Raw genomic sequence first — 20,412 nt, 5'->3', positions numbered from 1 at the left:
TCTAAACAATCCCAACTATGATCCCTCTTAATAGGAAGGATTATTGGATGGAACTTGTCGACTATGTTGTCAATTTACTTTTTTACTCTTCGTTAGTAAAGAAAAAGCAAACAAAGGATAAAAGGTAATGGTACAATTGGCCTTGTTTGTTTTGTTCGTTCGAGTTGATAATTTAAATTAAAAAGTGAATTCATATAAGAGAAAATATTATAATAAAAAAAATTAAATTTAACTTTATGTGAGAAAATATTGTAGTAAAAACTTGAGTTTTGAACTAGCAAAATGAACGGGTTATTATGTTTTCTTTCCCTTGCATCTGTGGTAGAAGTGAATTTTATTTTTCTTCCTTCCATACCGAACACAAGGACATCTCCCTTCCTCGTCAGCCCCCTCACCTAAGTAGGTTATCTACGTCTCTCTCCTTGGGTTCTACCAAAACAAGGCTTAAGATAGGAAAAATGAACATACTTGAGTCTCAACAATAGAACATTCATTCTCCATCTCTTACAGCTAAGGAAACTCTTGTACTTGGCCAATGGCAACCAAAACTTCTATAGAAACAAATTGAAAATCAAGCAATACTTGGGTTCTACCAAAACAAGGCTTAAGATAGGAAAAATGAACATACTTGAGTCTCAACAATAGAACATTCATTCTCCATCTCTTACAGCTAAGGAAACTCTTGTACTTGGCCAATGGCAACCAAAACTTCTATAGAAACAAATTGAAAATCAAGCAATACTTTTTTTTTTTTTTTTTTTTTTTTTTTTTTTTTTTTTTTTTTTTTTTTTTCTCAAAAACATCAATCAATACTGATAACGAGGAATTGAAAATGTTTTCACGTTCTTTACAAAATGCTGATCCAACCAGGAACATGGATTTACATGTCGAGACGGCAAAGAAATTCTTTCATGACATCATAAAGGAGCAGTGGAACTGTTAGCTTTGGCCAAGGGGAAACTGAAATTAAAATCGTTCAACTTGAACAAAAAACCCAGTCAGTTGTCGTTTTTCTATCATCCACACTCAAAACAGCCACACATAATGGAACTCAAGTAAAGAGTATCTTCACATGATCTGGAATGTGTTTCAATACAAACATGGCCTCTCTGAGAATCTTCACTATTGCAAGCTGGGATGTTTCTTACAATTTGTCAGAAATGCAAACTTCAGCATCAATACAAGTCCTGCTTCATCAAAATAGTCTGGTATTAGTATACAGTCACTCATATGAGAATAAATGAAATGTAAAAACAAGAGAGAGAGAGAGACCTTATCACATCTAAGTATTGGTAAATGTTCATGGTACTGGATTCATCTGAAAGTTTGGGTTGTCCATTTTTGTATCCTCTGACCTTTTCATCCATTTCAGTACTTCCAAAACAATGACTGAGATAAGAACAAAACCAAGAAGAAATCCGTAGCCTATTTTCAAATCATCCCCAGCATTTCCAACCTGGATGCCCAACAATATGTTTAAAGCTCCAAAAAAGAGTGCAATCCTTCCAAAAGAATGGTGGTACCAGTTCCAGTACTTGCGAATCTTCGCTTCCTTGTTAGGCCGAAGAAAGAATGCCAATATCTGAACATATCAAAACACCATTAAAAATTTACTTGTAATTTAGCATTGACACAAAAAGCTACATCAAATTGAATTTCCAAAGACAAACCTGAAGAATGCTTAGAACAAGAATAAAGATGCCAATGCCTCTGTGTGTGTGAAAGTGGGCCCCTATTTTGTTGTAGAGTTGTTGTCCAAGTACTACTGCAGCAAGTCCAAAGACAAACCCCGCAAACTGAATAACTGAATGAAGATAGTACCATAAAGGATCCTTGTGTTTGAAGTATCTTGCAACTATTGCCCCAAAAGGAAGTATTAGACCCCATCCCATTATGGCCAGTATCCCATGATTCTTCTTCATCTGGCCCAGATTACTTGGTGCAGCAGTTGCTGAACCTGTAAAAGAGTAAAGTTGAGTCTCTTTCTTCTCAACATCAATATTTGTTCATTAGATATTGTTGGTTATACCAAAACGTTCCTTAACAATAATGAATTACAACTTGGAAGTTCAAGGAAAACGAGCAACCTTCCACTACAAGAGGCCATTCAAGGAAAAGGCCTATACCTGCGGAGAAATCGAGCATGATGGTTGTTTTGTCATCATGTTGAGATAGGTGCAGGTGCTTCGGATATGTGAATCCGAAAGCGAAGATAAGCGGCTGGCGGGCGAGACGGTTTTCGAATTTCAACTGAAATGCCAAGTAAATTCTAGGGCCGTGGAGAACAACAGTAGCAGGAATACCAGTAAGTGGCAATTCTCCTTTGTCTGCTATGACTTGGGACTTCCTTGAACCTTGCAAATAGAATTGCTTAATTCTTGCTTGGCCCTTTTTTGTGATCCATCCCACAATGGCACTGGACCCCACCATCAGACCATTCTTTGAGAACCCCATTCCCACCCATCCAGTGGTATATACAGCAGATAGTATAATGTTGACGACATTGTCTTCATCCTGTGTATACTGCACAAAAAGAAGTGTATTTTTTATTAGGGAAACTGAGACAAAAAGCCACTTTGTAGCATTTTGTTATCTCGTATTCATCTTTAAAAAAAATATCGCATGCACCTATCCTCATTGTCTATAAATAAGCTCTGGACCCGCCACTAAAATGAAAAGGGCATTGACCCAATTCTCCTCGAAGGATGGGCCAATTTCACGCAAACCCTCATGGGTTCAGCACCGCCTAGTCTATTGGCTGAGCAAGACCTATATTGGGGCTGTCAATGTTCGAATATGGACACAACGTGAAAGGAAAAAAAAGAAAGACATCTTGACTGCTACCCATTGGCCGTGGATTAATCTAAGTACCTAGGAATGGTGAATTTCTACTAATATCCACAAGCTGCTACATATCAAAGGAAAACAACAAGAACTCATAAACGAACTAAAAAAATGAACCAGAATCCAGATCAGACCAACTTACCCTCAAAACAAAAGTGTTCCAAACTGGCTTGCAAATAACATTAGTTATATTACTGTAAGGAGGTGGCAGAAAACTACTCAGATCATTATTGCAAATCTCTGTGTCTGCAGCACCAGAACCACCAACAGGGCCAGTATCATCATCAGCAGCAGACACAAAAATCTCGGACATTAAGACAAACCTCACAAGACACAACCCAACAAGGAAGCGAGAAACAAAAAACCCGTGTCCCGAATTTGCCATTCCGAACACCGACAAAGCGGAAAGGAGATTCCCGACTGAGAATGAGAGACAAGTGGTTCAGAGGAGAGTTGAGGAGCAAGCATATTGGGGTTGTGAAAAGGACGTCATATCTATGGAAGCGGTTGGGAGGTTTTAGTCTCTTTGGTTTGAAGGTTCGATCGAATATAGTTGGTTGTGAAGTGGGGCAGCTTGGTGGTTGGTGATGGCGGGCAATCATGATTCCCGCCAAGCTAGCTAATTCTTGTAGACTCACTACCAGCGGCCTATCTCTCTCTAACTGCATTTTAAATTTTTTTTTTCTTTCTTTCTTTTTACGTAAAAACTGAATTTTGAACTTTTTCCCTTAGAGAGATATGCCCATTTAGATTTACACTCTATCAAAATTCTGAATATGCCCCTGCATAAATAAACAAAAATTTTGATCTGAAAAGATCAAAATCCTCTCCTCCCTCAGTCTGGCCCTCTCTCTCTCCATCTCTTTGCCGTCAATTGCGTCTGTGAAGTGGCTTCGTCGCCAACGTCTGCAAGGCCATCAAAGATCGCCCGTCGCAAAGCCGTGACAGCACTATCGCCTCAAGAGTTCTCGATCTCCTCGGCCTTGCGACGGAGCGACCGTGACAGAGATCGACATCTCCTTCGTGTGATTTCGGGAGCGACAAATCTCATGAGTTCCTTCTCTAGCGGCTGCGCTATCGGCGGTCTTCATCATCTAGCTGAAGTTACGAGAGCGGGTGAGGAGAGAGAGAGAGAGAGAGGTCGCAGATCCAAACAAAAGGCCAAATGAGATATGAGAAAAAAAAATAAAAATCTAGCAAAAGGGTCAAATTGGAAACCTATTAATTTAAACCCCAAAAAGGCCTATTTATTTCTACACATTGGTAATGGTAGATTGGTTTTTTTTTTTTTTAGCAAAAGGGTCAAATTGGAAACCTATTAATTTAAACCCCAAAAAGGCCTATTTATTTCTACACATTGGTATTTGGGTTTTTGTTTTTTTTTTTTTTTTTTTTTTTTTTTTTTTTTTTTGTAAGTTTCAAATTTAGGCTTATTTTTTACAATTTTCTTTTTTATTTTTATTGTTAACGTACGTTTCTGACCATTAGTTTGATAAAAAAATCATATCAAAATAAAAGAAATATATATATACAGAAAGAAATATATATACAGAATAAATAGTTTCTAATGATATGCTCTTGAAAATAGAAAATTATTAATTTTTTAAAAAAAAATATAAAATTATTAATAATTTATTTTTTAATCTCTGAAAAATAATTTACTGAATATCTTAATAATTCAATTACCACATAACAACCAACTCAAAAAGTGGGGTAACTTAGAAGAATACCAATTCTAGAGAATCAGTATTTGAACATACCATTTCACTGGAAAATTTAAGCCTAATTTACAAATCAAAGCGGTAAAATTGAATAATTAGATTTAAGTTGATACCCAACTTAATATACACCTTAAAAGTGGCATAGTAAAGTTTAGTTTTCTTGCAACTTCGGTTGAACCACTTAATTATGCTGCATAATGAAGCAATTCAGACAAATCTTTTTGCTCATTTCAGATGAGGTTGAAAAGGTAGAACTTACTATCAAGTTATCTAATGAGCAGAAAAGTTTTTTTTTTGAAATTTTCTGTAGTGTTTTTTTTTTTTAAAAAAAAAAAACCGGTGTTTCTTACTTATTAGCTGTCAGATCTGTATTAAATCTAATTAAAAGTCAAATTAAATTAAAAAAGTAATACGGATCTGACAGCTAGTAAGTAAGAAACCCTGGTATTCCCAAAAAGAAAAATTCTATTTTTTTTTTGTGTGGCACTTTCTCTTTCGGCAAAGAGTATTCATGTTGTCTGTCATTCTTGTATTTCTTGACTTTATAACATAATTGATGTGCCTAGAGTAACAGTTTAAATTTATTTTATTTTATTTTTTCCCTCCTCAATTTTGGCTACGTGGGAATTTATTGTTATCCACACACAAGGAGAGGGGAGAGACCAAGAGAAGTTTTAAACGCATGAAAAAAAATCACCTAAAATGGTTTCTACGAATAAAGTAGTCCAATTTTTCCTTTATTAATTAGTCAATTAATTGATGATAGTTGTGTTACTAAACAGAAAATTGAGACTAATAACTTACATTTTGTTTAATGGGTAGTTGGTACTTGGTAGGGCCGTTTCACGGATAAACAATAATTGGACTATTGAACCTCGAATGCCGATCTACATTGCATCACTTGTTTTCTAATAATAAAGAAATAAAAATGAATTGTCTTTTAGAAAAAATAAAAAATTTTGTGGTTCTGATTCTTCTCTTGGGTCCCATGTCAATTTCCCAATTTTTTCCTGGGCATCTAGGAAAGACAAGCTTTGAAAAACGATAATATAATAGAAAACGACATCCTGTGGTAAAATGGCAGCGTATTTATACGACAAAAATGAGTTAAAAACGATTCACGACATCATTGTGAAACGTAAATGATTTTAAAACGAGAGCAAATTTTAAGCAAACAAAACCACAAAAAAACGATATCAACCAAAGAAAGCAAAAAAAAAAAAAAAAGGTATGACGGCGTGCCAAAAACGACAATGGCATAAGAAAATGATAATAAAACTAGAAAAGACAAACGACATGGCTAAAGAAAATACAAACGACAAATAAATAATACAAAAAAAAAAGGTTAATAATAATAATACTTGAAAGTTGAGAACATGCACATTTCATTTGATAAACCACACCATCTTAAGGAAAATACACAAACATAAAGGAAAGGGCCATAGAACAGAAACGATGAAATATTAACGAAGGCGACAACGACAACATTAACAAAGTCGCAACTCGCACGACAACTAAGCTGAAAAAGACAATAAATTGCAAAAGACTAAAACGACAACCTAATGGAAGTGACACAATTACCAAACCGACCGGCTACAACTAAATAAAGGAAGCAAGGAATAACAAAAACGACAAAATCTTCAAAACGAAGTTATTTCTTAAAATGACAAATAGTGCAAGGAAGGGACAAGAACTACAAAACGACTGATTCCTAAAAACGACAAAATTGCAGGTAAATATGAAATTATTTAAGAATATATAACATAAAAAAGATCAAATTAGGAATAGGAGGGAATAAAATGATTTAAGGATAATTGGCATAATTGGTTCCTGCGTGAATTAGATTTTGGCTCCGAATATTTTAACTCTTGATATGTGTTCAAGAGTTTGTTGTATTTTAAGGTAATTTGCAGTTAAAACTCGTTAGCAAATTTTATAATGAGAGCAAATAAAACCTTAAAAAAGAAGTATACTTAATATGCATCAACTTTGTTTCTAGTTTTCTTTGCCTCCATTTCTTGTTCTACTCACATAGACTCCAACATATTTTTGTTATACATTCTTATATATTAAGAGTTTATTGGATCGTTTCCATATTTATATATGTTGTTCTATATGGTGCTATATACATGTATATGGTAATACATATATTAGTACTGGTTCAAATCTTAGTTATGCTTATTTGCAGAAATGAAAATAAATAATTTACGTACATTACATACATGAATAGGTTAGAGTTTTAGATATTCAATTGAGCCTTGTGTACATAGTCTATATCGTCTAGTGAAAGCATGACAAATAGACATATATGTATATTATATGCGTATGTGCATTTATATATACTTGCTAAGGCTCTGTTCTTGTGTTTTGCATGCAAGAGAACGTGAGAAATTTGTGAGAGTAATATATATTATAAGCCCTATAGATTCAAGAAATTTCAGAAGCAATTGCACTCTTAGTTGTATATTTATCGCAGAAGAGGTAAGTATAGAGTCGCTTGTAGGTTGGGTCTAACACATTCACTTGAACATTTCATAAATTAAATTCAAATGTTAAAAATAAAATTTCCAAAATTAAGAACGTATTAAAGAAAGTTAACTAGTATAAGAGATTTAAGTAAAACATTTATGATCAATTTTTTTTGAGGGGATACTTTTGGTGAAATTTTGACTAAGTAATTAATGCAAAATACATTAAGAAAGAGAATATAATTGTATAGATAAATGTAAACAAACTATCTAAATGTCATCTTTTTATTGAATGGGTATACACATAAGCATGATGACGTAATACTCGATCCACTGAATAATTCCTCCATTTTTACTTCAGGAAAGTTCATGAAAAGTATTGTTTTTTAAGCTAGCTAGATATGAATAAAATAACGAGTCACCTGCTAGCTTAAAAGGCGTTACATAAAATAACTTGAAAATCGCCATGAATGTGCTTGAATTCGATTGTGGAAAAAAAATGTGGTTTCTAATACAAGTTTCAAAAAAAAAAAAAAAGAAAAAGAAAAGGAGATCATGGCAAAATCCTTGGTTGTATTTAATCTATATGCATGAAAAAGAACACTGTGATCACTGATCATACATAGGCCAGCTGTGTGTGTATATATACATATATATACATATATATATATAGAGAGAGAGAGAGAGCACTGTGAATGAATAGAATTTTTATGTCTCATTCTTTCAAAGACTAAGAATGAGTCTTGCGACCTTTTTTTTTTTTTTTTTTTGAACGACAAAGCCGCAGGTGCTCTGGTAATATGAACCATAGTATTATTTCCATGGATTCCCCAAAACAATTACTCATAATGAACTCTAAAATACGTGGAGTCCTAATTTAATATAGTACATGCCATTCTAATTACTTACTTTTCCATACTTTAGCTGAAATGAATAAAAGCAAGAAACATGATATGCTCACAATTATAGCTTATAACAAGCATGCGATGCGCCCAAAGGCCCCTCAACTTTCTATCTTGCTAATATAAAGCATGCGAATCCATCATCTCCAGAAGAATTGCTGCACTTCTAACACCAATAAGCTGCTAAGCCTGCCCTGTTTTCGTATATATTATTTAATCAACATTGTGACCAAACAATGAGATAATTCAACTTATGAAATGAAAAGAATTGGCCTTTTTTTCCTTTTAGTTTCCCTCATTGCACTTGACCAATTCTTTCATTTGGTAACACCAAAAAACATCTGCTCATGATGATGCATAAGAGCTATTTAGGCACTCTAAAGATGTGTTCCTCACCGCTTTCCTCATCAAACTGAACAACCCATTTGCTCTTATCAACAGCCCTCTTCATCGAACCGCCACTTTTCCGAACCCGACAAGAAGCACTAGCACTACTTCCTCCACCACCCCAATCTCTCTTTTCAACGTCCAAATCATTAGTCCCAATCATGGTCACCTCCATGCCTTTTCCTATCGGATGCTTCACCGACCTCACGGCAACCCTCTCCTCCAACATTCCCCTAACATGACCTTCCAACCCTGTGCTCTCACCCACCAGGTTATTGGCCACCACCACTGATCTCCTAGGATTGACATCTATCAAACTCAGCAGCCTTGTGTAGTCCTCATTCTTGCAATCAATGAGGGAGAAATCAATGTTCTCGTAGCGCGGCAAGAGCTTTGAAGGGTCGCCAGTTTTGAATTCCACCAAGTCCCTTAAGCCCGAATCTTTGATCACTTTCTTCGATTCGGAGAGGACGGGCTCTGGCAGGATGCAAACTAGCCTGCCTCCGGTTTGTCTAGCGGCGGCTGCCAAGGCAATTGTTGACGGTGAAGCGGTTGATGCCACTTCCACTATGAGCTTGGCTTTCATTCCTGCGGCTAAGGCCGATACGAATTCATTGCTTCCGGGCTCTGGAGTTTTCCATGAGTACTTGCATCTTCTCTTGTGATCATTGCACTGAAAATGAAAAGAGTTGTGAACAATTGGTACAGTTAAATAGCCGTGAAAGTTATTTTGAGTCCCAATTAACAAGAAGTGATCAAAATAATAATTGTTCATTCTGGTACACATGCCATAATTCTAGCTGATCTATAATGAAGCCTTGTTATAAATTCTGATCTCCAGCAACAAACCAAAGGGCAAAAAAAAAAAAAAGTAATGTATAATTCAATCATATCGAGATGTCAGACATATACAATAAATGGAAATGGTGATCTCATGGTTAAATTTTCACGTTTATGTGATATATTTAGGCTTCGAGTTTAGAGCCGGATGTCACACATATAAGGAAAAAAAAAAAAAAAAAAAAAAAAAACCTTGTTTGTTTTCGTGCACTACTTATATGGACGGACAGAAAAATGAAAAAACGGAGAACCAAACAGGAAAAACATACCCCATTCTCAGATCTAAGATCGGTTACACAATCCATCATAAAATCAATGATAATTGAATCAATCACAACGTTGAGTTATCAGAAAAATATAAGACAAAAAAAAAAAAGAACAAAAATGAAATGAGACAAAGAAACCAATAGAAAAGATCAAGTGAAAATCAGGAGCTGACCAGTTTAATGGTATCAAGATAAGCTCTTGTGGCCGATGTAGCAGACCATTCCATCCTCAGAACACTCACAAATAAAAATGATGATTTGATATATATATATATATATATATACACGACTGATCTGGGAGGGGTATATATATTAGAATCAATTCGGAGAATCAACTATATTATGAAACTTAAGGGAGGACAAATGATTGAAATGACGTTTATGTTACAGTCCCAAATTTATTTGTGTTTTAAGGGTTTATCAATGCTTTTTCTTTCTTCTTCTTTATTTATTTTTTTATTTTTTATTTTTTGCCCTCTGTTTTTGTTGATCTCAATTGTAATGGCGTAGGCAAAAGTCAAAACCGTGTAAGTTTGAAAACGTTACTAAATTTAGTGGCTAACAACAACCTCTTGGAATGTATCTTAATAAGGGAAAAGTACAGCTTAACGTACGTATTAAAAGATGCCACCTTTTATTTCTCCTACGTGAATATTTTGTAAATTGACGGTACATTTTTTTAATCAAAAGATATGCCATTGCTTTAAAAGGGGAAAAAAAAAAAGAAAGAAAATTTCATATTGGTATCCTATGTTATATGTTATAGCGTAATTGTCTTTTGGTATCACGTGTTTTTAATAATTCTAAATTATTACCTTGATGTTTTTAAAAATTGTTTTTTAATATTTTAAGGTCATTTTTTGGAATATAAAATGTCAAAGTTACCATTCTCATTAATAAATCAAAAAATAATACTAAGTTTAAAAAAATTCTGAATTTTTTTAAACATTTAAAAATTAAAAATAAAAATATTGCTTTAAATTAAAAGATATTTTTTTTAGAATTTTTTTCTAAATTTATTAGTTTTTGATAAAGTAATGAGAATGATAAATTTAATATTTTACATCTTAAAAAATAACCTCAAGATACTAAAAAATATTTTTAAAAACGTCAAGGTATTAATTCAAAATTACTAAAAATACAGAGTATCAAAAAATAATTACATTGTAACACAAAGTGCTAATATGAAATTTTTCCAAAAAAAAAACAAAAAAATTGTAAGTGCCATTTGTACCCTGGGCAGCCACATCAAAGATCTTACGTAACTCATCAATTAGCAGAATGTCGACTGAGAAGCGAAAACAGAGAATTAAGGGCCATGTTTGTTTCCGTTTTTATTTCTATTTTTCACGTTTTTTGAGATTAAAAAATGAAAACGGAAACATAAAATGCGTTTGGCTTAAAATTTTTTTAAAAATGAAAACAAAATCGTTTTTGTCTTTTGTAAAAAATTGAAAACAAAAAAAAATGTGTTTTCATTTTCTGAAAACGGATTTCATTTTTTTTTTTCATTTTCTTCTCTCTTTTCTGAAACCGTTTTTGTCTTATATAATGATGTTTATTTAATAATATTATTTATTTAATATATTATTATTTTAAATATTATTACATGTTTTTAAAAATTAAACCACCAAACACAGTTTCAGTTTTTTTTTAAACTGAAATCAATCTCTGAATAAAACTACCAAACGCATTTCAGAAATAATTTCAAAATAAAAATGAAAACGTTTTCATTTCTATTTTCATATAAAAAATAAAAATATTTTGGAACCAATTCCAAACACACCCAAAAATTTTATTTATTTATTTATTTCAAGTAAGAAGGTCCACGAAGGGACCACCGGCATTATCACACAACGGGAGAAAAAAATACCACTCAAAATAGTATTAACTATTAACTAACATTTACGCCATCAAAGTAGTATAGTAAAACCACGCCCTTTTAGAAAACAGTTAAAAAATTATCTCTTTTTTTTTTAAGGAATTAAAAAAAATCTTAAATAGCACAAACTTACGCTTTGAGTGACAAATGTAAAGATACCAAAAAAGATGAAGATACCAAAAAAGATGGTTTGTCTACTTAACTTGATCTCATAAAAATAAGAATTTGACCTTTTTGTTTGTTTGTTTGTTTTCGTTTCTTTTTCAAAACTATCTAATAATATGTTTGTCTTGTTAATTAAAATATCATGTAAAATAAAATATCATTCTATATCAATTAAAATATCATGTCAGTTAAATTATTTTAAGCTTAATTACGTTAATGCCTTTTAAATTTTAAGGTTATTTCTATTTTGTCTACCAAACTTTAAAGAAACTCTAACTTTTTGCCCCTAAATTTTAAAGTATTCTCATCTAACTTCTTTTGTTATTTTTTTTTTTGTTAAGAGTACGGGAAAAAAGAGGGATGTCATCGGGTGGTCTTTTTGTTAGATTTCTGTTAAAAAATACAAAAAAAAAGACCATGTGACCACACTTAACCCATATTTTTTTCTTATAATTATAACAAAAATTCTAACAAAAAGACTTGAGTGGGACTAAATCAAAAATTAAGGGACAAAATGAGAGTTTTTAAAATTCAAGAAGAAATCTGAAATGACCCCAAAATGTATAGAGAAAGAAAAAAGAGGATATGATATGAACACCCCTATAATTATTACGAGAGTTGTCTCAGACGATGATAGAAATGTTCACCGAGGATCCTAAATGTTAGCCGTAGTCCTTACCACTCGATAAGAAGGACATCACCTCAACTCTACTGAATGTATTAGCGGTCAGAGTACGTCGATAAGCTCCAAATATATTAAATTGAACTATTGAGCTAACAAAAACAATGTTTAAAAATTAAGACTTGGGAAAATTGTCACATTTAACTCAATAAAGGATATGAAAATAAATTTTATTGACTTGAAGGATCTCTTATTGTATTTGGAAGTCCCAATATGTTCAAATTTTCAAATTAAGTAATAATTATGACATAAAAGTGTCTATTAGACACAATCATCGATAAATGAAAACAAGCCAATATAAATGAGAATTGTTCCTAAAATTTACAAAGTTTAATTGTTTGGTTGAATTCTTGAAAACATAGGGCTTGATTTCGTTGCAGTTGTTCCAATATTTAGTTACTATTTGACAAGCCCCTTTTCTATGATAGCATCTTTTACTTGCTTAAGCGATTCTGCAATATCATCACACAACTTGTAAGGATCAGGATAAACTCTTTCATCCACCGAGAGAACAATAGTCATCCTGTTGACATAACTCTGAAAATTAATCATCAACGCCTGCAATATAAACACAAAAAAGAGCTCGTTAATACGTTGTTTGTTTAATTTCTTTTTCCCTTTTGATATATAGAGAACCTCGTTAGTAGTATTATTGGATGATATTTTTAATGGATATATACAATTTTAATTAATAAAGAATTATTAAGTCTAAGTTTGTTTACTAGATGCACAAAATTTTAGAACTTACATGTGGTTGGCCGTAAGAAGTTGGAGCGAGGTATTCTAATTCATGGCCGTAAATACCAATTTCCTCAAGTGGTCCGGTTAAATTGGAGAAAACGAATGTGGTGTTGCTGAAAATTCTGTGGGATTGAGCACTTGCTCTCTGTTAACAAGCAACAACACTAGAGTGTGAATTTCAGGACTATAATCGTATAACACAATTATACATGATTGAGCTATGTTATCAGTCATAGGTGCAATTACTTAGTTGAGGTCGCTACTTATAGAGAAAGATGCTTTGCCAGCACCACCAATCCAATGTTAAACACCATAATTAGTAGAAAATAAAACCGCAATTAGTAGAAAATAAATCCACAATGTGTCCTATACCATGCACTGGCGCAGTGGCGGAGCCATAATGTTTTTTTTAGAGAAGCATAAATGAAACAAAAAACTTAAATTAAACTACAACACAATACTCTTTTTACCTTCATTTGTCTCTTTGTATCTTTGACTTATTAGAGATTTTAAGTTTGAGATAAGAGTACTTAAAAGAATTAAAACTTAAGGTAAAACTGAAATTTTTTTAAAAAAAAATTCATGTAAATGTTGTAATTAAAAAATTTTCAGGGGGACAAATGAAAGAAGAAAATTTAAAAAATTTCGAATGGGAGCCAAATATTTGAAGGAGCTCATGGGCATTATTCACTAATAAAACGAATTTGTCAATTATCTTTTCTCTTCATTTACTATAAAAGAGATATAATGCAACGCGCTAAATTGAGGGTTTTAGATTATAATTAAGTTGGAAATTGTGACACATAAATATACCTTGATGCCCAAAACTCTAAGGAGTAAATTTGCAATAGCGGAAGTGGCGAGAACTTCAAGAGAATGCTTCTTTCTATCGATAGTATTTTTGGCTCTGCGAATGTACTCTAATGGGTCATCCCTTAAACCGATGTCAAAGGGAAGGAGAATATAACCAACCCAATTGCCCCATTTTGCTTCAGCGTTCTTCTCCATCATATCAGCTAATTCCTGCCCATTGTTAGGGAAAGATAGAAAAAATAAAATGATACAAATCCTATATTTATACATGAAAGTTATACATGTATGCAAAAAGTATGTTCAAGTTGAGAGTTAAAAAAAAAAAAAATCACTAGTGACCTGTATTCCTGCTGATGGTCTAATGTTAATGAGCAAAACAGATCTGAGACGAATATTTTTCGGAAGATTATTTTTGCTCTCGGTTGCCCCTTTGTCATTATTATTTTTCTCACCTATAAGTAATACACCAAATATAGAGAAACAAATTAGTGTGGCTTTCTTGCGGTGAGCAATATAAACTTAATTAAGGAAAAAAAAAAACCGAATATCCTAGATTAAAAAGGAAAAATGCTAAAACTCACCATATCTTCTATTGAGATACTTAGACAAACCAGCTTGCGTGATTCCAACGGCAACATCGTTTATTGTCTGCAGGCCAATGCAAAGCATGTGAGCTTCACGATAATACGTCAAAAAAAAAAAAAAAAAAAAAAACCTACTACTAATTTTAGGATTGAGTTCATACATTTTTTTGCGTGTCTCTCTAATAAGATTATGATATGTTACTTAATTGTTATGATTTTTTAATTGACGTAATTATTTAATTAATATAACATGATAATATCGAATGGACATAAAAAGAGACACAAATAAGAAGATATAAGAGTCGATTTCCTAATTTTATTCGCCACTGATCAATATTGTACCATTCAGTTCCCTTTTTCAAAGATCATATAAGAGCAAGTTTTCGGTAGAAAATCATAATCCTAAAATCCTGGACTATACAATGATCTTAAATTATTGGGATATATATACATCTTACATTTTATTTTTTAATCACTAGAGGGCGAAAAATTAAATTTGAACTGTTTTGAAAAAAAAAAAAAATGCCGTCGACTGTCACTTAATAAAACCTGAAAAAAACAAAATAAACCAATCTCGATAATCGACATATTGTAGGGTTACACGATTATTAGTGTGATTATTATATCACATTAATGTTGTGATTATTACCAAATTAATACTAGTGGATTCAAAACCAATCTTTTTGGAGAAATATTATTGCGCCATGTATAGTATTTATGAAAAACCATTGTTTTTCGCTAAAAGAACAAGCAATAATTAAGAGGACACATTTCTGACGAAGAAAATATCAATCACTCAGCACGTGGCAGCTTAATTAGTCATAAAGACGTAACAAATCAAAGTAGGTGCGAGGTCCAATCTCTCGAGGACTGCATCTCTGAAATCTAATTATATGTTACGCCTAGTCGGTCCTACAATGGCACCCCAACCATTTGATGTGAACTCTTCTAGCTTGGTGTTCATACCATTATTATCATTTTTGGAGTTTATTTTTTTATTGTTATTTTTTTACACATATTTAGTTTCGTTCATTTCGTCGATTTGAGTTTAAAATTTAAATTTTATTACAGTAAAAAGCTCTCAGAAACAATCACTTCTAACTTTTTTACTACAATAAAAAATTCTCACATAAAGTCACATCTCAACTCGAATTAAAAACTCAAATCAACGAACTGAACGTCCCGAATGCTTCGTTTGAAACCTATAATTCCCTTATCGTATCCATTTTTCAAAAAAGTTACAGTTTTTTTACGTAAGACGTGTCTATTAAAAAGAAGTTTATAATAAAATTCTGTTTCAACCCGTTAAATTTTTATCAGATTCATATTTATTTTTAATATGATACACTAGGTAAAAAGATCCTTCTACTAATTCGTTTCATTTTCATTGAAGGAAATTGAGGAAAAATAAGAGAAATAAGACTTAAATTAAAAAGCAGAAAATGAATTACCATGTTCATAGCATTCTTCACCAACTTCATATCATCCAAACTAACCGTCTTATGAACAATCCGTCGAGGATTCCGCACACTGTCCGGAGGAGCCGTGATAGGCGTCGCCGTATCTTTCAAGAACAAAGACGTCGCCATAAACATAAAAACATCAACCATGGTATTCCAAAACAACCCTAGAAGCCACCATACGCCAAAAAAGCACTGCGAAAAACTTCTAATGAAGCCGCCCTTTTCGTCCTTCTTCTTATGCTTCGGAAGCGTCGGCAAAGCGTCGGGGTTGGCGACTTGTCGCGTGCATGCCAAGAGGAGGGACATGAGCGACGTGCCGTCGCCGAGGGAGTGGTGAATCCGGAAAATACCCACTCCCTCGGCGTCGGAGGTTTTGAGGTTGAGGATGTGGATTTCCCACAGAGGTTTGGACTTGTCGAGGCTGGTTTTGGTGAGGTTGTAGATGTAGTCTTCCACAAACTTATCTGGGGATTCAATGTTTGGAATATCAATGTCGGGAACTATGACGTGCTTGTCCAAATCCACCTCTGTTCTAACCCATTTCATCTTTCCTTCATCGTCCACAACCTGAAACAAATAATTTCTAGAGGTTTGTATATGTTTTAATTAATTGTTAATAACTAATTAATTGTTCCATAAAAGCGAGCAAAATTAACAAATTGTGTTTTCTTCCCAACAATTTACTAATTTTTGGGGTCTTCGATAATGATAATGAAAATAACTACATATACGTGTGTGAATTTAAAACACTCGATGTAAATGAGTTACAGGCATAGCTTGAGTGCTCTTTTTGAGTTTAGTGTCATGATTCATGACACTAAACTCAAAAAGAGCACTCAAGCTTAATATAATAATAAGAGTACATATTATATTACCCAAGCGGGGGAAACATTTAATATAGAAGAAAGAAAAGAATATATTCTAGCTAAATAATTAACGAATTTGTGTACATGCATGTTTAATAAGTGTTTTTGAGTCTCAACAATAACAATCAAATAACTAATTATTAATTAATTGTTCATAATGAAACCACGTGTGAATAATATGTAATTGAGTATAATATTTCTGACCAGCAAACTAGAGAAGCGGGGGTGCTTGAGAAGAGTTTTAGGGGCGTTGGCCTTGGCAACATCCGGTTGAATCTTGTACTTTGAACCCATGATTGCTATCACATGCACGTTGAAGTTTGGTTCATGGAACATCCGCCCAGCTGGGCTCACTGGCTCTTCTAATTCTCCTTCATGATCTATTATTCCTTTGCTTTTTTTAACTTTTGTTTCTATAGCTTTCAGAGCTGGCTTTCTCCATCTTATTCCTTCTTCAGACTCCATAATATTATTCAGCAAATTATAATATTAGAGCAGCGTCACTCAAGTTGTGTAGTAGCACTAGATCTTTTATATATATATATATATATATATATATATATATATATTATATGTATATGCCTGTATGTTTATGTATATTACAAATATATATATTCTATATATTGGTCTGAAATTCTTTGGTTGGATGAGCCTCACAACAACTTTGCACAACCACCATATCCAAGCAATTTAATGTTTCCATTAAATGATTGCCAAGGGGCTCTGTGTTCCCTTACATGTCAATTATGCGGCCACAACATATCATGAAACCGCATGGTTTACTATAATTAAGCCAAATAAAATCTAAATCCGTGAAGAAATGTTCATATATATCACGATGGGATTAGACATATATTGTTCTTTAATTAGAGTTTTAATTGACATCTAGTCTAGAGTTCCAAATCAAAATCAAAATCAAAGTCCTACATTACCATCTGGCAGCAGTGTAGATAGGGATAAGCAATATTTTTGTTGTCACTTGCATGTATAGTAATTATGGAGAATTAATATGCCAATTTGACAATATAGGTAGTTGTGAAGCTAGCAATTATATTATGAATTCAAGAATGTCAACTGGGATTTTTGTGGGCTATAACTGCGATCCAGCTCATCGGGAAAATAGTCATTTTTCTTTTGGCAGCCATATTTATGATGACCAACTAGTTTTTAATTTGTCTATTGGGAAGAGGGAAAACTATCTGCTAGTTTTTATTATTTGTCTGTTGAGAAGTGGGGAATGGATCGGTGCATTTTGGGATGTACATATGGATTGGTAAGTTCCAGGTGGCTTTATATTTTTTTTTTGTTTCTTTTTTTTTTACTCACCATATGAGAGATTTAAACTATACATTTTATAAATTAGGCGTCAAATTTATAGTTATATTATGCTTAGTAAGCACTCTATTTTTTTTTTTTTAAAGATTCTGTTCTCAAAGTTTTTTTAAGAATAATTCTAAAGTTGTTTACTTGTTTAATAACGCATGAGACAATAAAAATAAAATAATAATAATAATAATAACAACAACAACATATATAACACAGCTTTTTTTTTATTTTTTTGTTTTGAAAATAGGACTCCAAATTAAGAAAATACAAATATCAGTTTCGACTCAAATGTCCACAAATTATAAGAAAATCACTATTCTAATAAGCAATCAGATCCATCAATAAATTTGAATGAAATGCTTAAGAGAAAGAAGCGTTTACCGAGTTCTAAAATCAAACACTCATTAAGGTACACTAAATATTGAGCACGCATGGTTCTTGGACAATTTCTCTACATAAATTTGATCAATCGAAATCGAGGGACCTGCAACACTAAGGCCAAATAAAAGATCACTAAGACACAAATCTAGCGGTATGAAAACAGACACAAAAAGGGGAAAACCCCCATTTTTAAAAAAAAAAAAAAAAAAAAAAAAAAAAATGAAACACACACACACACACAAAAAGCAAAAGAAAACCACATGGGACAATTATTGCCGAAGGAATTGTTGAGGAGCTTGCAAAGATGCATGGCGAAGGCGGAAAATATCAGCAAATAGCGGCATTTGGCCCTCATCAATCACCACTGTGGCCGGATACCAACCCCACCACCGCCCAAAGAAGCCAGTTATCAAGTGGAAAAAAACCATGGGGGCGCTCAACCACTAGACGGAGGACACGTCAGAAAATATCGGCACCCAACCACCAATCCCAAGAATGAAGTTTTAAGGCCGGAAGTCCAGCGACATGCTCGGAGGTGGCCCGGTGCTCCGACTGATGTTCACTGTTCTTTTCTCTCTCTTTCTTTTCGTACTGTTCTTTGGCTAATAATAATCATCCATTACCTTCCTTAGGGCTTAGATAAATTTTGTATCCTTCCTCCAATTTAGGTTTTATAAGTAATGTGTTTGTGTAAATTAAAACGTTTATCAACAACAACAACAACAAGAAGTGCATGAGACAGCATTTTCAATTGTGAAACCTAACATCCATTACCTTGCCTAATCAGAACAATTTCATATCCGTCCTTCAACTTTAGGCTTCATATATAACAATGCGTTTTTCAATTTACAACGTTTTTTAAAATTTGTAACAACTAACATTCGTCAATTTTATAAATAAGATAAATAAGATAATGTCTACGCCTATGTGGCACACACCATCAAAATAGGAAAAATAATTCCGTAAAACATACAAATTGTAAGGGATTATGTGGTTGTTTAAGCGCCCGAATAAGCCTTAAAATCTTTCCTAAAGAAACCCTAATAATATCACAAAATTATGAAATTCTTCCTTTGTCAAATTTGAGGCAGGGCACCCAGCATAACCGTTCGCTGTTTATTTTAACATTAGATTATGTTTGAAAAGTTAGGAAGATTGAAGAATAAAATGAACTTCGGGAATTCAGGGTGTGATTTTTTTCTCATATTAATTATTATTAAGGATCTCATGTTATTAATATTCTTTTTGTTTTTTATATCATGGTTGTGTGGTTATGTTACTGTTTACCCTTTTATTTTTATATTACAAAAAGAATTTGACTTGCATATTTTCCTTTTCTTCTATTTTTTGTGTATCTTTAATAATATCATAATACTTCAATTAAAATATTTTAATTAATAAGATCTTTTAATTAGTGTGGCATGAGATTTTATTGAATTAACATTATAATTAATGTAACATGATGTTATAAGGGACATGAAAGAAAAATATACTTTTATGATAAATTAAAAAAACTAACATTGTTGTAAAATTTAATTTCGCCTTTACCATGGAACTCTAACATTAATCATACGATTGCATTGCAAAGTTTATAACCTATTTAAGTGGCGCCTTATTCAGTTTGATTAGCAAAAATTAAAAAATAAAAATAAAAAATAAAAAGTGGCGCCTTATTGAAGAGGGGTGGGGACCTACACTAGGTGCCGTGTAAGTGCATGAGGCAATTAAATAATTGAAAGTCTTAATTGAAACGAAATTCTGCCACGAATAACAGAGCAAAACTTTAGTCAATGTTGGTTCAGTTTTTAATAATAATCCAAGAAAAAGTTATTTGAATAATAAGCTTGCCAATATTAATTGCAATTGAACTTCAAGTAGCTGGGAGTTGATTTATCAGCTATAATTAATGCACTTTAATAAAAGCAAATAAATTTACGAGATTCTACAATAGAAATTGTACTTTATAATCTAAATCAACAGGAAAGGGATCCGTTCAAATATTTTTGAAATATTTAGAGCAGCTAAATAAGTTAAATGATAGACTCAAGCGATTTACAAAAAAAAAAAAAAAAAAAAAAAGG

At 32.7% G+C, this 20,412-nt stretch overlaps 3 protein-coding genes across 3 annotated transcripts; all 3 read right to left on the bottom strand.

Annotated features, from left to right (window-relative positions):
- Positions 1-847: 847 nt before the first annotated feature.
- On the bottom strand, positions 848-3,985 carry LOC21400558 (cytochrome b561 and DOMON domain-containing protein At3g61750). Its single transcript, XM_024165192.1, has 5 exons — positions 2,987-3,985; positions 2,127-2,523; positions 1,671-1,957; positions 1,273-1,582; positions 848-1,187 (listed from the first exon to the last, which is right to left on the bottom strand). Exons 1-4 carry the CDS (start codon positions 3,227-3,229, stop codon positions 1,301-1,303), a joined length of 1,209 nt encoding a protein of 402 aa, XP_024020960.1. The 5' UTR covers positions 3,230-3,985; the 3' UTR covers positions 848-1,187; positions 1,273-1,300.
- Positions 3,986-7,906: 3,921 nt separating this feature from the next.
- LOC21400557 lies at positions 7,907-9,681 on the bottom strand. The gene is made up of 2 exons (XM_010097457.2): positions 9,602-9,681; positions 7,907-8,995 (listed from the first exon to the last, which is right to left on the bottom strand). The coding sequence occupies exons 1-2, from the start codon at positions 9,653-9,655 to the stop codon at positions 8,300-8,302; spliced, it is 750 nt and encodes a 249-aa protein (XP_010095759.1). The 5' UTR covers positions 9,656-9,681; the 3' UTR covers positions 7,907-8,299.
- A 2,669-nt stretch (positions 9,682-12,350) lies between these two features.
- LOC21400556 (O-acyltransferase WSD1) lies at positions 12,351-17,099 on the bottom strand. Its single transcript, XM_010097456.2, has 7 exons — positions 16,829-17,099; positions 15,747-16,325; positions 14,293-14,359; positions 14,051-14,163; positions 13,712-13,921; positions 12,906-13,043; positions 12,351-12,715 (listed from the first exon to the last, which is right to left on the bottom strand). Exons 1-7 carry the CDS (start codon positions 17,087-17,089, stop codon positions 12,557-12,559), a joined length of 1,527 nt encoding a protein of 508 aa, XP_010095758.1. The 5' UTR covers positions 17,090-17,099; the 3' UTR covers positions 12,351-12,556.
- Positions 17,100-20,412: the final 3,313 nt, after the last annotated feature.

Source organism: Morus notabilis, unplaced genomic scaffold (genome assembly GCF_000414095.1).
Source record: "Morus notabilis unplaced genomic scaffold, ASM41409v2 Scaffold355, whole genome shotgun sequence".
Taxonomy (NCBI): domain Eukaryota; kingdom Viridiplantae; phylum Streptophyta; class Magnoliopsida; order Rosales; family Moraceae; genus Morus; species Morus notabilis.
The sequence above is the reverse complement of the archived record's forward strand: the minus strand, read 5'-3'. Positions and strand labels throughout refer to the sequence as shown.

Coding starts and splice junctions, on each gene's coding strand:
- LOC21400558 (XM_024165192.1), bottom strand. CDS start 3,229: ATGGCAAATTCGGGACACGGGTTTTTTGTTTCTCGCTTCCTTGTTGGG. Junction 2,524..2,986: donor GGAACACTTTTGTTTTGAGG/GTAAGTTGGTCT, acceptor CTTTTTGTGCAG/TATACACAGGATGAAGACAA. Junction 1,583..1,670: donor TTGTTCTAAGCATTCTTCAG/GTTTGTCTTTGG, acceptor TGATATGTTCAG/ATATTGGCATTCTTTCTTCG.
- LOC21400557 (XM_010097457.2), bottom strand. CDS start 9,655: ATGGAATGGTCTGCTACATCGGCCACAAGAGCTTATCTTGATACCATT. Junction 8,996..9,601: donor ATCTTGATACCATTAAACTG/GTCAGCTCCTGA, acceptor TTTCATTTTCAG/TGCAATGATCACAAGAGAAG.
- LOC21400556 (XM_010097456.2), bottom strand. CDS start 17,089: ATGGAGTCTGAAGAAGGAATAAGATGGAGAAAGCCAGCTCTGAAAGCT. Junction 16,326..16,828: donor CCCGCTTCTCTAGTTTGCTG/GTCAGAAATATT, acceptor TATTTGTTTCAG/GTTGTGGACGATGAAGGAAA. Junction 13,922..14,050: donor GACCATCAGCAGGAATACAG/GTCACTAGTGAT, acceptor AACAATGGGCAG/GAATTAGCTGATATGATGGA.